We start from the raw sequence: 18,300 nt of genomic DNA, 5'->3' as shown, positions 1-18,300 counted from the left end.
AGTTAACAGAGGAACACTGACAGACACTGATAGAGAAGGTACTGCTACAATTACACATTACCACAAAGAAAGCAGGGACCTTAACTCAGACCTTTCCTAAATGTCAGAAGAGAGGAACCAAGGCCAACAGCTTTGCAGATGCTCACACAGATGTCCTCACTGGCCAGCAGCCATTTCTCACAGGAGATGTGATTCCTCAGCTACCAAAACCTGCCTGCTGAAGGTTTCCCATCCAGCTCTGCGTGTGACACAGCCAAGGATGACAATATACAACTTTAAACAGCAGCATCTTTCCCTCGTTCAATGCCTATCACAAAGAGACAGGTAACTTTCATAACTTGATGAAAAGACCCCATATCTTTATTTCAAATGAGTCCATACAAGTGGTATTACTTTTGTCCACTCCTCCTCTATATATTTCCAATTTTGTTACCAGAAAGAGCAAGATCATCTTTTCACTTCCATCCAAAGCAACATGACAAGTCCTTGTGCTCTTTTTTAAATGATCAAAAAATTCCCTGCATGAAGGACTAAATTCAAAAATAAACATAAATATTAAAAAATTGAAAGGCTAACATATAAGATCTCACCATAGCTCCTTTATCAGAAAACATTCAGCTTTTCCCTAAAAATCTAAGTTGCTTAAAACAAAAGTTGCCTGAACTCAGTGCTTTGGCTACTGTCAAAGTCTTCCTTCTTCTACATACCAAAGCACAAAGAAAATTCAATCATATCATCTGGAGAACAGGAGAATGAAAATAACATCACTCAAGTGAGTTATCACTTCTGGTAACACTGCAAAAGCTACCTAATTATTTTATTGCTTTAGATAACCAAAGACACAGTTGGGCAGAAATACGATCCGGTAGGCAACACATAGGAACTTAAACTTTATCAGCCCAATCTTTAAAACTGTCAGCATTTATTTGTGCAAGAAAATAGAGTGTGACAAGGCACCTAATTAGCTTCTGCCTTTACTGCAATTCCATTACAGTCAAAGCCAATTAGACGTAACACCACATTTTAAAATATGCAATTAATTATGATTAGACACAACTGTCCGTGCATTCACTTTGAACACACAAAACTTGAAATGGAACAGTAAAACAAGGCCCTGGTTGTGTTCAAAGCAGCTTTGACCTTCTTTACTGAAAGCCTTTTAAGAACCACACGGATGTTCAGAAAGAAAAATTAAGTTTCAACATGCAGCAGTTTAACACACCCTTTACAAGCAGAGGATTGTGAGCCTTCTCCAAAGGTTTTAACTGTCAGGGCCTTGAGTGCACTAACATTTTTCAATTGGCCAGAGTGGCCCCACTTGTGACCGCTCTTCCCCCCTACACAGAACCCCTGAGCAGTGGTACAGGGGTGCCTGTCTCCAGCCATGGGAAGGGCTATTGAAGGAGCCGTCTCTGCCCGCTGTGTTCAGATATCCGTAGGGAAACGCGGTCCTGCTGAGTGAGGACATGGCCAGCCTTGGCATCAGCCTCAGCTCCTGGCTTGGCCCCCTTTTGCTTTACCCTGGAGTTAACCCTCCCTTGATGAGCTCACCCTGCAATGGGTCTTCCAGAACTCACTGTGCTCACAGACTGCCCCATTTTTAAAAGCACACTCTAACTAGAGCTACTGCTTTTCTGCTGAGATAGAAAACCATTCTGTCTTTTAAGCTGCAGTGTTATCCTTAGCTCTCTAAAGTATTGTTGGATTTAAAGTGCAGAACTATAAAGAAAGGGAAATTCTGTACAGGAACACAGCAGGCTGTCAGAGGATTTGATATACATGTGATTAAAGAATATTGGCTTTTAAATTTCTACAAATACAGTTATGGAGAGGATTTTAAATGGCCACCAGATGTCCCCATTTTTATATAAACATTCAGACCACTGGTACTATGGGCAGGATCTATACTTTAAAGATGAATACCTGTGGTAGCAGATAAAAATCTTCATGTGAGATGATAGACTGCTTTTTATGAGAAAATTTTAATGGTGACTGCAATAGGACTAGCTATTCTATTTTGAGAGCATTAATTTAAACACAGCTGGAAATGCTTTTCCATTGAACTTTCAGACGTTCTTGCTCCTGGGCTCATAAAATACTTCACTGCTTTAGTAAGAACCCTGGTAAGTACAGTGGCTGATGCTCTCCAGAGCCCAAGCCCTGGCTGTGGATGTACTCAGTGAATTTCCTGGGTGTCAGAGCTTTGACAGGCCCTTGGGTGCCCTAAAACACACTGGCTTATTCCTGTTGGGCCGGCAGGCCAAACTTTGAAGGTCCAAGCACAGCCCAAAGCACAACAGATTGACAAGAGGTTTGATTTTTAAATTTTTCTTAGAAATATAAAATGCAAAAGGCTTTTAGTGGCTACATTTGAGGCAAGCAGATAATTAATGCAATAACTTTTAATCTGAAGCAGTCAATTTATTCTTCAGACAAACACTGCAATTAATACTTCTTGAACTTTAAAATGAAGAAACTTCCTTTATAGTGAGGCTCAGTGATTCCCCAAGTGCTTTAAAATTGTGCCAACAGTCATTCACACAGGATAAAATACGAAAGTTACTGCCTGACTAGTAGGATGATCCCAAAACTCAGGGGAAGTGAATAATCCCTCCCAGCCTGGTTGGTTGTGCTCAAATCTTTTGAAACTTGGTCTCTACCCAGCCAACTAACCAGATATGTAATAAGCAGCTAACCAGACACCTAATAACCACTCTTTCCCAACAGTAGACTCAGGATCCTATTTTCTCTGTCATCCATAATTCCAGCTGGGTAGAAGGGAATTTAAGAAAGGAATGGTTACCCTAACAGTTAAACAGATGCAGGGAAAACAAGGGGCCCTTCACACCTCACTGCAGCTCTCACGCCAAGGCAGTGGGAGCCATAGCAATGATCACCATCATGAACAGGATTACTGCTGACAAGCCATGAAGGCAATGCATTTAAACTGATTTCATTTGTTTTATATTACTCCAAACTCCTCAGCAATTTTTAATTTATGCTGTTGCTCACTGGGCAAGTGGCAAGGTGGGTACTGCTCAGGTGAGAGCACAAGGGCAGGAAAGAGGAGTTGATCTAAAGCAAGTCTCCTGACTGTTCCAGGAAACTTCTGACTGGACAGAAAAGGGATTAACATTTGGGGTAAACTCCAGCTTTAACTATTATTTTGATGTCTAAATTGGAAAAAATAATTCTGTCACCAAAGAAGAACATTCAAGCCTGAAGTCTTCAAAGATTTGAAGACAAAAGGTGTTACAATTTTGTGCTTTACTGCCACTTAACTGCCCATCCTTGGGCATTAACACCTAAAAAAAAGTTTGACATTTGACACCACAAGGGGGACTCTGAAGAGAGCTTCCTTAAAGTACTGCAGTGAGGGAAAATGCACACATCCATTCTAACAGGACATTTACTCTTAGTTCCATGAAAAATACTTAACGTCAAGGATGCCTACAAAGCGATGTGCAACAGCAGGCCGACCCAGCTGGGGTATAAACCTTGTTCAGTTGGTTCCTTAACATTGATCCCTTTGTGCTTCCTAATTCATGGATTTGAAAGTCATCTGCAGCTTCCCTGTTGCTTCGTGTGTGAGACAGCACATGAAAGCTGTGGCTCTTGCTGGGCAGGAAGAGGAAACAGCTGATTTACACTGTGGGGGATCTGCAAGTTGATATCAGAGTGGGGTTTTATAGCTTTCAAACTGACTGCCGTGTGAGAGCAGTTAGGTCTAACTCCTGGCTGGAGCATGGGTTTGTAAGAAGAGGTTAGAAAGGGGAAATGGTATTTACAGCTGTCACCAAAACTCTGATACATTTTAGTAGGAAACTGCAGGCTGAGAAGAATTAAGTCAGGCTGTAAAACTACACTCAAAAATCCAACAAAGCAATCGGTATCTTCAGCAACCTTAGGCCTCCCCATTTATCTTTTAAATATGCTGCCTTGAAGAGCTGACACAGTGTTTGACTATCTCACCTCAAACAGCTCTGCATCTCCAGCTGGGCTCAATCTGTGCCCTGCTTCAATGCTTCTCTGACTCTCACAGCTCCACCAGGCTATGAGCTGATAGTTGGTATCTCCAGTAACACACCTGCTCCAGCTAAGCAGAGAAGTTTAAATTCCTCATATGGAGCACGAAGAGCTCAGCCCAACTTTGCTGCAGCTAAAACAAACTCTACCTGCATCTCAAGCCAAGACAGAGGTTCACTGAACCTTCACTCAACCTTCATTCAACAGCAGTTGTATGTGTCCAGCAGGAGCTGCTTTTGGGTAGGGCAACAGCAGCTTGGTCCCACCACAGGTACCCTCAGTCACCTCAGCTTGCTTCAGCCAGTGCAGAGCCTTCAAAGAGCTTGTGCACATCTGGACCTGCCTCTCCCCCAGGGAGCCAAAAGGTCCTGAGGAAGCAGAATCCAACCCAAATGAGAAATCTGTAGTACTCTAAGAATGAAATCAAACAGAAGGCTAGAGCGAGTAGATTAAAACACTCAACAGTTCACCTCAAGATAGTTTTCCTTTCAGCACAGAAACAAAAAAAAAAACCCCAAAGCCTTCAGAACCTACAGATACAGCTGTTGCAGACACAAAGACAGACCAGGGTTCTTATAAATAGTGTTCTATTGAGACTGATTATAAATTTATAAGCATTTACTGACATTTCAATATATCTCCATTAAGTGTCCTCTCATTAAATGCATGCACCTTTAAAAACAAAGTTCGACCTTCAGAATATTTCATATGCAATGCATTAAAACAAGTATTATCTAAAATAATAAATATGTATATACCCTAGCAAAAACAACCAAACAAAAAAACCCCAACAAACAACCATGTAGCTGATATCTAGGTAAATTTACTTCTGATTTTCAGACACAGTGAAAACCAACTCACTTACATATTACTGCTTAAACAAAACCTGCGACAGCCAGCTTGGGATTGCTGAGCTACCACAAATACATTTTCCCATGTTTCATCACCAGATATCCCACAAACCTGCAGGTACTGTTGACTGAGTCCTCGGGGCAGTGGTGGTGGCACTGGCAGGACAGCTTCTTCTGGGGAGGAGCAGGGGCCGTACTCTCACCATCTTTTCTGCTCTCCATGCTCAGCTTGCCAGAACTTCGCAAGGGCATTTTGTCTAGAAAATAGGCTGTAAGAGAGGAAGAAAAAAAAAGCAGTTCTAGGCTGCATTGCAAGACTTGAAATGAAGGCTTTAAACTACTTCTACCCATCAAAATTTAAGAAAGTTATTTGAGTTGAGTGTTCACTACAGAGTCCTTTTCTGTAGTTTGAAATGGTCACCATGTTTGAGGCTCATTGGACCTCGGTGGTATTAGATCAAAGGTGCTGATGTTCAAGTTCTGCCACTGCCAAGAGATATATTTTGCTTTTATTATTATATATTGCACAGCTTTTCTTCTGTTGCATTACACAGGTCAAATCCTTGGTTACACCTCTGAGCTTTCTTTATCTCTACAGCACTTGGCACATATCTGTAGCCACTGAACCCCATTAAAATCAATGGGATTTATGGTACTCCAGGCAGAACAGAACATGGGCATCCAATTTAACAAAGACTTAACAGAAAGTGATGTTCTTTCAAGTTCAGCAGCACGTTCTGTCACTGAATTGCAAAAGCACTGCTTGGAAAACAAGGGTAAGAGCTAATTTCTGTAAAAGAAAAGTCTATAAACAAAGTAAAGGACAAGAATGTGGTTTAGAATGAACAATGCTGAAATATATAGAGATGACTATTTCTAAAAATATCAGAGTACTGAATCTCCATGGAGCTGGTGGAGTACAGCTGGACATGCTGGTGATAGGCTAGGAGTTGTTTAAGCAACCTCCTCCCCCCAGCTCTACTCATAAATACCAGCTTTCAGTCCTTGTGAATGTTTTAAGCCTCAAAGACAAAAATGAGATTAGCATGAAAAGCTTCAACTGGCAGTTCCCCATTTCCCTTTTGGTTCCCTGTAAGAAATCTTACCAAAGAGTCATTTACAAGCAGCTTTCTCCAACAGAGTAGTTGAAGAGCAGGCTTGAAGTTATTGATTTACTGGTAAGTCTGTAGAAACAATTGGTATTATAATTATTTTGATTGCCCGTTACTCTAAAATTTCCCCAAATCTCCATCATTAGGACTCATATATTGTGGAGCTGACATAAAAAAATTATCCTTTTTAGCTCCCTACAAAGAGATAAGGTGGGCCAACAGGCAGAGGGGATGGGGACAAGTAGCTACACTTCAGGGCTTGGATGGCAATCAACAACTGAGGTGAGAGTGAGGCTGAACGACTCTGAAGCAGGAAGGCTGGAGGAAGCACTGGGCTGTTCTACCAGTCCTTGCCTTTAAGAGGACTGAAAAAGCCCAGTCTGGGCTCCTGGGTTCATGGGACCCACCAGGGCACATCATGCCTCCAGCTGCATACCCCTCCTGGCCTGTGCCAGCTCAGGTAGCACAGGATAGGCACGGACAGGCACTAGGAACAACTCGCAGACAGGCTTTAGTTTTCTTCAGTGTAACATGAGACCATGCAAGCTTACCCCCAGCAAAGGCAGGAAAAAGGCGTAACATGTTAGCTCTGGGAGAAGTGGGGCTTTACACATAAGAACACTGCATTTAGAGAAGTGCTAGCTTTTTTAGCATCATAGCCCTTCCACTCCTTGCACATTCCTTGCACAAGAGGTGTATTAATAATATTAAGGTGACACACTTGAAAGAGAATCATTCACCATGCCAGACTAATATTCCTATCAAACACAAAACTCATACAGCTTGACCTTTGCTCAGTACCTCTGTATCCCACTGAAACTGACTGGCTTTTTGATTAGATCACCTCTTTCCAAAGTCAAACCAGAACACCAGTTACAAAACATATACAAACTATGGGCTTGTAGCCCTTGTGCCCAGCATTAAGATATAAACTGGATTCATGACACAACTGGCTGTCAGTCCCATACTGTTTCTACTAACATTTGGCAAAATTAGAACTAAATGCATGAGTTCATTCAAGATGCATTGTGTGTATGTGTGGCTGTGTACTTGCAGCTGTACCTTAGTACAGTAGATGCTTAAATTACGGGGAAAAAAAGGAAATTTTGTTTATTTCTCCTAATATGATTACACAGCCTGTGTACAACAAAGTAGTATCAACAGATGTTTGCTCCCTGGGTCACAGGATTAGGGATTACGTAAATTCTCTTTCAATCAGCAATTTTTGCAATTTTTGTCTGTATTACTTTGTTACCATTGAATGGGGAATGTTCAGCTATTAATGCTCCTGTCTGGAATTTTCAGACTTCAAGCTCATGAGGCAACCAAGTGAACTTCTAACTCATGAGAGTAATAATTTGCTCTGTACATCATGTCCATTGCTCTTTTTACAAGCTATTTGCAGTTTCAGCAGCGATCTTTCCCCAACAAGGAGTGTAAAGACAACAGCATCTTGCACCTTGCACAAAAAAAAAGGGGAAAGGTTAAATTACTCATTTGATGGTGCCTGAATATGCTAAATTTAGACAGCTAAATACCATCCTAGTAGTATATACAATCATAGATCATTCCTTTTTCCAACAAGCATATAAGTCAGTCATATCCCAATTCAGACTGTGCCCATCACTCATCAGGGATGTGATCATGAACAGCTTCTGCAAAACCTGCCCTAAACAACAACAGCTTACACCCAGAGACCCGGCTGTACTCCCACATAGAGTAAGACAGGTGGAAGTTACTGAATTAGAATCAAAACTCTGAAGTACCATCAAAGCACCACAGGTGGCTATTTAGAGATGTAGCTTACTTTTTTAGAAAATACAGTACAGATAGGCTCTCATTCAAATTTACACTCTCCAAGAGCTGCAATTAGGAATGTAGCCTAGGATTGTGCTTTCATCTAATGCCCAGGGTTAAAATTAGTGCAAAATCATTGCAGTTCAGTGTCAAATTTAAATCAGATAAAACTAAGATGCAGGAATAAGATACTTTAAATCAAGCTCTTTTCTGTCCTCTAAAATGTAAAACTCTCCTCACTCTATTCTCTTGCTCCTTTCATGCCTTCATTTCCTGGCTGCTAGCTAAATTGATGGGCAGAACTTCTGCCTCTGAAATTCAGGTGTCTCACTTAACAGATAACCATGGAGCATGTAAGAACTCTTCTCCTCCTACTCTGAGCTGAGTTTCAACAAGGTCTCTTGACTTCTGTGTCTGCTTGACTTCAGCTCACAAAGATTTTCCAGCAGTCCCTTCCCCAAAATGAAACGTGCAGGAAGGAACTCACAAGAGCTTTTCAGCTTGGCAACAAGTTCCTCCTGATTTCAGGTGTGAAAAGCACAGTTTGGGACGGTGAACAGCTTGTTCATCTTGCATTTGCTGCTGTTCTGTAACAAGCACATGTTGGTCATGCAGCCCTGACTCTGCCTAGGGTTTAGAAGCCCTCTGGGTTTTGAAAGCTCTCCTAGAGCCTTGAAAGCAAGGGATTGCAAGCTATTTAAGTTTGGCTGCTTCTTTGGATGCTTTTTTGCTGTAGCCTGTTCTGTTGCAGTCTGCTTATGGTCAGCTTCCCATCCATGATGCACTGAGCACAGCTTGGGAGAACTGCAGAAAACCACGGGTATCAAAAATGAGGTTATTTTAGTCTGCTGGGAAACTTACTGACTGCATCAGGGAATTCACCAAAGCAGTTGAGAGCCTGAAGTTCACCATCAGACTGGTACACCTTCATCAAGTTTAGTTGATTTTCTCAGCTTAACTCTTTTTCCACTAAAATTCACCAGCATGTACAAGGCACCATCCACCACAAGGATTGGCAGTCAGCTGCCAGGGCTTTGATGTCTCTTTGGAGTGCTGCTCTTGGGAAATATTTTCCTCTCTAGGACTGGGACCACTGAAAACTGTGATGTGATGGTCTCTGTATGAATCTCTGCCTGAGAATGGGGACTGTGTGGAGCATGTTACTGCTTTGTATTTTCCATATGTGTTAGTGTGTCTCTCCCTCCATGCTTTGAGCTCCTTTATGGAAAGGTAAATCTACAAAGATCCTGAATCCAGGAGATGGAAAACAAGGAAAATGAAGTGCTGTAAAATGAAAGTCATTCTCATGGTCATCCAGGGTAATGTTAATGTCTAGTTTAAACCCCTACTAACCTCCATTGTCAACAAATAATCCTTCTTGGATATATTCTTCCATCTGTGAGCACTAAGACTTGCAGTAAATACTTTGCCATGTGGCAAACCCTTTCATGGTATTTCAGCTAGTTCTGCTATCATTTTTTTAAATGTGTGAGAAGCGATCACAGATCCCCACTCCACGATGACAAAGAAGTAATTATGAGGATAAATTCTAACTTGGTTTCAAACAATGTTGCTGCTTGACGGTTTGACAGGTCTGCAGACAGTGGGACCTCGCACACAAATCACCTATTTAAGCTTTACATTTACTCACGTAGGTGCAGAAAAAACGTCTGATCTAGAGAGCCAGTCTCCCAGTGTACACTCAGTCCTCAAGCTCTCTGCCATGGCTGCCAATAAGTACTTCAGCCACTGCCAACTGCAGCCATAGTTATGTGATTTGGACAGAAATCTCTCCACTAGAATCTGGATAAAGCCCAGTAACTCATTTCACACTGGCCCACAGCCATGGGATGGTAATGACTTTTGGGCACCACTCTGATTCAACAAGTCTGGTAATGCAGAAGGTGAAAAGCTCTTTATTCTGTTTCTCTGTATTCTGTTGTTTGAATTTTAAGCCATTCTGTTCCTGGAGGATGGAGAATCAGCAATAGTTATCTTAACAGATTGATTTCTGTGCCACAGCTGTGTGATTTATGTGCTGCCTATGCAGTGACAAAAGCAGATCTCTCATGACCTTGCATGGGTTTGTCAGGAGTAAAAGTCAGATTTCCTCCTTCCCCAGACAGATGCTAAGGACCAATTAAAAAAAAAAAGTATCGGAGTTTTGTGCTTACTCCTCTTTCTACACAGGGTATTTGAAGCCTCAGATTGGTCCAATGCCATCCATTCACATTTTCCCAGTCCAATAACAACATCTGGCCACTGACTGGGAGCAAGGCTTACTGCTTCACAGAAGGCACACACCTGGGAAGCTTTACACATTATGGAATAGCTGTTTCAATGCTCCTTTAGACAGGAAATTAAGGATATTCATACAAAAGTGTCTTAACAGTAACTGAAAACAAACCAAAACAACGCAAGCCTGAGAAGAAAATCAGTCAACGTGATAAAATAGATGGAAATTTTAAACCACAAGGTGACTCCATCTATGCCCTGCACTGATCTACATAGTGTGCCTTTCCTCAAAACAGACTTTTATTAAAATACAAAACTAACTTGCAACACCCTGCTGGAGTGTCCTATGCCATATCATAAACCACAGCCTGATGACTTCCCACCAGGCCAGGGCTATACCATCAACATGATTGTTTTAGGAGAAGGGGAAGTAAGAAACTGCTAACTCGCTGTACTTTACAGTCATCAGATAAAAGAATTTCCATGCGATATTTCTTGGCAAATAGTCAGCAGTGAAAACACAGCACAGTTAAAGGACTTGAAATAAATTACACCTCTTAACTCAGCCTGATCTACTGTGTAAAATAGTCAAGAGGTAACAGTAAAACACTTCTTTATTGGTGATAATTATGTAACAGAGAAGGAAAACTGGACCATGACAGTTTCCCTCTGCTGGATATTCAAGGCTACCATAAAACTCAAGGAAGTATCAGATGCTGAGACCTTCATATTTTTGATCCAAAACCACAGTAAACAAAATCTGGCATTAATACACCAGAAAAAATGAAAACAACATACTTTGCTATTCAGTGTGTGACTACATTGCACTAGTGAGCCCAAACTGAGACTGGTATCAATCTGTGTTTGAAAATAGCTGTACCTTGATATACATCCACTGTAATAAACTGAAATACCAAAACAACTGTAACATTGTGGGGCCTATGTATGATTTGCACCATTTCCCACCTGCCCTGGATTTCCTGTACACCAAAATACAGAGAATCTGCAAGTTGCTCCTTCTCATCTGTATATTTCAAAATTTGGGGCACTTTTGCTTCTATTCAAGATGAAAATAAGATTTAAAAGAAAATGTACATTTAAACAACCCGTCGAGGCAGTTTTCTTAAAAACTGTTCCTGTTCACATTCACAGAATAGCCACTGAGTGCCAACATAGCTACATGCACCCAGCAACACCTCAAACTGTCTTTATTTTTCAGAATTATTAGCTAAAAAGTTCAACATGTAATGTAAAGCTGTGACAAAGCCACTGAGAAAAGACCAGCCAAACTAACACCCATTCCATACCACTCACAACTTTAAATCACAAAGGCTTCTTTGGCGTCATAGCCCATGGAAAATGCACATGTAATTTGCTGTCTCCATTTTCCTCTCATTTCTGATGTCCACAGTTCATCTTTGACATATTTTTCATTTGGAAGAAAATGGGAATTGGTTGGCACATTTTTCATAGCATGAGACAACATACCAACACAATGTAAAAAAAGCAGAAAAGAAAGGCAACTTTAAAATTTCCAAAGGAAAGTGCATGCAAAGTGTTTTATCCTGTCAGTTTGGACTCAGTAAAGTCTACCCCTATCCACTGTAATTCCCTGTTAATAAATAGTTTTCCCAGCTATGTCAAATATCTCGCTTACTTCTACAATCCTTTGGCTCAATCTGTAAATGTTCCATGACAAAATAAAAGCTTTTAAAATGTGAGCTTTTAGTATTTACAAAGATGAATGAGAAGGTAGTTCACATAATTCTCATCAAGGTATTAACTTTCTTTCTTTATTTTTAATCCCTTTTCAAGAGCCATATTTTACACAGCAAAGGTAAATGTGTTGGAGCTACCACTATTCCGAATAGTGTGTTGCTGTACAATTCAAAAGGAACAAACATTCTGCAAGTATTTGTGTAAAAGCACTACTGCTTGGTGCATGTGTTAGTATTGCAGGTAATCAAACTGAACAATTAAATGCAAATACTTCATGAATACTAAGGTAAGATCCAAAGTCCAGTGGGAGAATGACTGATTCCTCTGGACACAGAGAAGGCAGAGATACTGAATGCCTTCTTCGCACCTGTCTTTAGTGTCAAGACTATCCCTCAGGAATCTCTGACCCAGAAGGAATGCTTTAAGGAAGATATTCCTTAAATGGAATTGGGTTAGAAAACACCTAGGCAAATGTGACATCCTTAAGTCCATGGGCCCTAATAGGATGCATCCATGAGTGCTGAGAGAGCTGGCACACACCAGAATGAGTCTACTCATTACTATCTTTGAAAGGTTGTGGCAATCCGGAGAGGTGCATGAGAACCAGAAAAAAGCAAATCTCACTCCAGTTTTCAAACAGGGCAGGAAGGATGACCCAGGGACCTACTGGCCAGTCAGCCTGACCTTAATCCCTGGGATCAGCTCACTTGGTTAGAGTACAGTAATAACACCAAGGTGGTGGGTTTGGTCCCCATATGGGCCATTCACTCAGGAGTTGGACTTGGTGATCCTTGAGGATCCCTTCCAAGTCAGAATATTTTGTGAAAGGAGAATGATGGAGCACCTCATTCTGGAGGCCATCTCTGTCAGCATGGATGGACGACAAAAAAGTCATCAGGAGTAGTCAACATAGACTCACTAAAGTTAAATTGTGCTCAAAACAGAGGATGAAAGTTAAGGTACAAAGATGTCAAACAGGCAATTTGGATATTAACAAACAGTAGAGTCTGTGCCACACTCAACATTTTAAAAATATTTATTTTTAAAAAATACAGGAAGATTGCTGTTAAGGTCCTAAGGTAGTTATTTCTGTTTCTAAGCTGCAAATCACCACACACATTTGCAGTTCCAAGCAGCAAACACCGAATGTGACCACCAGGAGATTATGCACATGTCACTACAAGTGATCTTGAAAACTCTCCTGAACAGCAGAAACAGGGGAAAGAACACACAGATGGGAAGCAATGCAGTGTGATACCATTGCTACTAATCCATGCTTTGCTATCTGATCTTTAGGAAGGCAGCAAAGATTGCACTGGGCAAGCTGCAGATTTTTACTTATTATCATTTCAGATGATACTGAGATTGAGGCATTCAGACAATGGACTTTAAAAGAAAGAGCAAGAGACAGCTTTGACCTCATGGCTCTCTTAGATATGTTTAATAAATCACTGTCACTCCTGCTCCCTTTCCAAAAGGGACGAAACACAAGAGCACCATGCAGTTGAGGCAAAAATAGTGCCTGGAAGATAAAAATATCAGCCACCCATTCTCACCCCAAGATCAAAGACTGCACCTGGATTTTAAAATATAATTAGCATGTGCACATGCCATGCTTGCAGAAACCAATGCCAATGCTATTCAGAGGTGCTAGTGCCCTTCAGACTGACTGGGTTTGTCTGTTCAGGAGTAAATGTGACATAACCCCAGCTCAGCCTAAAGAGCAACCTACTTCATAAATTACCAACTCCTTTCTAATGTCTGCTACACTGGTATTATTCCCTTTTCTCTTCTCGTAAGAATAAATTAAATAGTGTAGATATGCACAAAAAGAGACCTGTCATATAGTTGTTATGGTATAAGCATGCTATATTTTTAATGGGTCTTTTTCAAAATTCCGTGCCCATACATATATAACTTCCTTTAAACTCGGTTTATTGATTAGCTTATCTTGCTTCCCAAATCATGGCGATGATGATGCTTCCTATCAGTTCTCATTCCAACTTTTCCTCAAGTGCCTGTCTATCTTCCAAGAGGACAGATTATTTGGCGTCTAAAAAATAACTAGTATATTTTGATAATGTTCATGGATTAATGCCATCTGCTTCCCAAAATCCCACGTGTTTACGACACTCTCAGCAACTAACTGTTGCTGAAAGAAGTGCTCAAAGGATCTGCAAGAATTTTTTCTGCCTAGAGGCAAATGCCACCCTGACAGGTCACCGGCAGAATTTTATGAAACTGAACAAGTGACAGTATAAATTCCTGCCCTGTTAGGCTGCCAAGGCAGGGACTGCATTGAACTGACCGCTGCTACTGTTGGCCTCACCACACACGCTGTGCAGGGATTTGAAATGCATGTGTGGAAACCATAAGCGATGAAGAAGATCTTTGTGTTCATAAACGAGGGCTGAGGGACAAACCTTATCTTCTGCAAACACGGCCGAATGCAACAGAAAGTGTCATTGACTTACTCACTTTGACAGAAAACAAACAAATCCATTTAGAGGGGGGGGGGAAAGCATCTCTACCGCAAACCAAAATTAATTGCATGCATGGAACAACAGCAATGAATTTTGACCACAGACATAAGCGCTATGGTTTTCCAGAAGCATTCGAGTAGCCTAAAAGCATTTCCCTGTCTGAATGCTCCAGAGTTTGTGTCTGGGCAGGAAGGGGCTGTGTGCTGCCCAAGCCACTGCCCCCAGCCCATCAACCAGTGCCCACTGACAGGCTTCCATGCCTGCCTGCTCACTCAGGCCTCTGGAAGAGGAGGAACCAGTCCTCAGCCCCACTGGCTTTGCTTGCTTTGCTTTTTTCCAATGTCATACAGATATATCCTCACAACTACACTTCATACACAACCTCAATGCCTAAGAAATGTGAACTGCAAACACCCTCGCAAACTTGTATCCCATGTGCTCTTCTCCTTGTCCAGAAGTTTTCAAGAGATTCATGACCACCTTTCTTTCATTCTCTACAGATTTCACTACAATTCTGGTCAAATGTAAAATGTTTTTTTTTCCAGTGCCCAGCCAGATATGAACAGCAATAAGTAGGAGAAAAAGTACTTTTTTTTTTATTATTTGGCTACTTTTCCAATTAACTAGTATTTGAAAGGTACAGAACAGATGCAGCATTTTAATAAGCGTTACTGACATACACATGCACTACATGTCACCAAAGTACCTCTAAAGTTAGACAAAAGGGTGACTATCACTAAGGCTAAAACCAGTCCCACCTCTGAAATTTATGCCCACAATGTAAACCTGGCACCAAAATTAGCCTAGTACTGCCAAAACATTTATTTTTAAATTAACTTCAAATCCAAAGGTTCATATAAAGGAAAAAAAGTGAAACATCTTTTTAAGTTTAATATCAGGCTGATTTCCAGGTACTAGCTCTTCCAAAAATCTCTTTTTACCTCAATTCTCACCAAAAAGAAAAACAGGAAATCTTTTATCTGCAGTATTTTCTCGATAATCTACCACCCTTCTACTTAAATCTAAACCAACCAAAGTGCACCTAAAGGTTTGCATCAGTCTCCTGACACCGTACAAACTCTGACCCCCAGTCTGAGCGAATGAATAGGAAATCTCCAGTGTGTGTGTTTGTGTGCCCCTGCAGGAACCAAAGCTGCAAACACAAGACCCTGTGCATCACGAGCAGCTGGCTCCCTGCTGCCCCACATCTTGCCAGCACACCAGCAACACTGCTTTTCCTTCAGTCCCTCTCTGACCTTTCTGAAGAACCCACTGAACTTCACTGTTTTACTTTTTTTTCCCCAGTCTCTTTAGTGCTCTGCTCAAACCAGGCTTTAAAAAAAAAAAAAAATAAATAAAAAGCAAATAAAAGAAAGTAAAAAGAAGAAAAAGGGAAGGACGAGGGGGGGAAAGCACAAGTGCTTTGTGAGCTGAAAAGCTAAAGCCTTCTACTTACACCGAGTTTCCGCGCGCTCGCTACATCGCTGCCAGATTCCCCGAGGATGAGAGTCATGTGAGGAGGCAGAGGGTGGCTCTGCTAAGCAAACACAGCACCGTAGGCCGGGCTAATCCTGCACCTGTGGCGTGTTATTCAGCAGTAAAGAAATGTAGTCCAGACTGCCTCTCCTTAATACGGCTCAGCTGTTTTCCTCCGTGCTCGCTTTGATTGTAAGCTGGCAAACAATATTATTTCAGCCAGGCGCAAAGGAGTATTCAGGCTACATAGGATGTGACAGTAAAAAGGTGAAAGAAAAGGAAAATCCTGGAATTGCAAATCAAACAAAGATCCTGAGCAAAACAGAATTTCTAACTCTTTCCAGATGGTTGGCAATGCCTTCCAAGGTCAGTATATAAAATGCACGCTGAAGTTGGAGCCTTCTGCTCCTCACCTCCCTTTAAAGTGTGACTACTTGTGATACAGGATAAACCACAGTGGCCTGGCCCTCATTTACCCAATTCAATAGGTATTTGCCAATAAGAGCAATCACAAGGAGGTTTCAATGGGTTTTAGGCTTCCCCTGGTACAAAAAATGCCAATTGAGAACAGACTATGAAAAGAAATGGCATGAAACAAGAAATTTGGGATTTTTTTTTTCAGAGAAAAGGACAGCAAAGAGGTCGTGACATTGCTACCAGGATACACTGGCTTTATCATAGCACATCACAAAAAAACCACAAAACACCCCCACAAAACTAAAACAAACAAAAAACAAAACCAAGAAACAACAACAACAAAAACCCAACAAAACACAAACAAACAAACAAAAATAAACAAACAGGAAAAAACAAACCCAAACAAAGCAAAAAAAGGATAGGAAACTTGATAAAACAGCATCAAACAGCATTAAAATTTGGTCCCATCATGGAAGAATAGCAAGAATTTCATTCCAAGGTAGAGTATGTAACCACTGAGAGTAATTTATGATCCTGGTATTTGCTGTACAAGTTGACTAACCACTGTTAAAAATTCTCTGTAATTATGACCTGCATATATTTAAATAAAACAAACCAGCATTATTTAAAAACAAAACCACACAGATTATTATTTCAGATACTTGAAATAATTTAGTTAATTTTTAACTTTAATGCAAGGAAAAGTAATCCAGTAATTGGGATTTATTCCAGGTAACATTGTCATAATACACCACACCTCCTTCCCATAACATCAATCATTTCCATGGTAGCATGGAACTGTCAGAGACAACCAATAGATGCTGTTACTAATGTTTCTTTCTCATATTAAGCTGTAAACATCAGATGCTGCAATCACAACATGCTCAATGGCATTTGTATTGAAATGCTCTTCTCTACAAAATGATACTTCAGTTTCTGCTCCATCATTCCCTAATCTAATTCCACATTTGCAAACTGGTAATGAAAAAAAGAGATATCTGCACATTCAGAATTACATATCGAATTTCTTGGTGGAAGGTTTATTGCAGCTGCTGTTTACCAATGGGATTATTTCCAAAGAAATAGGAGCTGTATTCCTATGAGAAAATGCTCATAACGAATCTGGAACTATACGAACTTTTAACTGGTTTCTTATAGAAGAGCTAACTCTTCAGGATGCTAAGTGAAACAAGGATATCTAGATATTTGATTATATCACAGAGTAAAAAGCAGGAAACAAGACTTTATAGAATATAACAACAAAGTAAAAAAGCTGCCTTCAATTTCCTCTTTCAAAAAATTTGCATGTATTTTCTTTTCAAATACTTAACTCCTTTTTTTGAGCCTTACACACACATTTTTAAAGCTATTTGATACTAGCAGAGGCAAAGTCTAAATTTTTCCTCCTCCATACTCTTTGGTCTGTTCCTGATGCACCCTACTTTACACAACTGCCTGTAACTCTATCAAGACCACATGTACCACGTGAAAAAGATAGACGATGTCTAAATTTCTGCCAACACAATGCTGAACCATGGTCCTGCTAGAAACTGCTTAGTGCTCCTGGCAGCAATCACGTTCCTCCTCTTCAACCCACTGAGGGCATCCTGCTCATTCTGCCTTGTGTCTCCTGGAGCTCATTCATGGCAATGTCCAACAAAAATATCTCCAGAGTTGTAAGTAGCGTTTTGAATTTGCTTTCTTTGTACACTGTGCCCTTTGCACCACATGCAGTGCTACCCAGACTGTGCTCTGTACCAGCCTGCTGTTCCCCTGCCAACACAAAGCTCAAAACCTACTTCTAAGAGAACGTGAAAACTCAGAAAAACAGTGAAAAACATGGAAGCTGGAGCATAAACAAGACTGATATAAGTGTCTTTAAGTAGCAGCAGCTTTCACATACAGTTCTTTTTACAACCAGTCACCCACCTAAATGTTTACATTTAATTAGCTCTCAAAACAGTGGACTAGATGGCTGTGGAGACATAGGAATTAGGGACACAGACTGTTTTGTATATCACTAGCTGAACTTCACCAAAAACCGGCAATAGCTTCCTGCTAGATTGCCTGTTTGAAAACAGAACACTGTGCTGGCTGAAATACTTCAAGGGTGATATCCACCTCACAAGACCTACATCTGCAATTTCCAATAAATACTCTTCCTGCAAGTTAAAAAAACTCAGG

The 18,300-nt window shown here is 40.8% G+C and overlaps 1 protein-coding gene across 1 annotated transcript in view; it reads right to left on the bottom strand.

Annotated features, from left to right (window-relative positions):
* BMPR1B (bone morphogenetic protein receptor type 1B) overlaps nucleotides 1-15,715 on the bottom strand; it is a gene marked incomplete at its 3' end in the record, with an annotated part of 37,031 nt that extends 21,316 nt beyond the window's left edge. The window contains exons 1-2 of the mRNA XM_082281622.1: nucleotides 15,680-15,715; nucleotides 4,990-5,146 (exon numbers count right to left, since the gene is read on the bottom strand). Coding sequence (XP_082137748.1) covers nucleotides 4,990-5,129 — 140 coding nt within the window. The 5' untranslated portion in view covers nucleotides 5,130-5,146; nucleotides 15,680-15,715. The remainder of the gene's footprint in view (nucleotides 1-4,989; nucleotides 5,147-15,679) is intronic.
* Nucleotides 15,716-18,300: the final 2,585 nt, after the last annotated feature.

The sequence above is a fragment of the Coloeus monedula genome (assembly GCF_965178545.1).
Source record: "Coloeus monedula genome assembly, chromosome: 5".
NCBI classification, from domain to species: Eukaryota; Metazoa; Chordata; class Aves; order Passeriformes; family Corvidae; genus Coloeus; species Coloeus monedula.
This window is presented reverse-complemented; position numbering and strand designations above follow the sequence as displayed.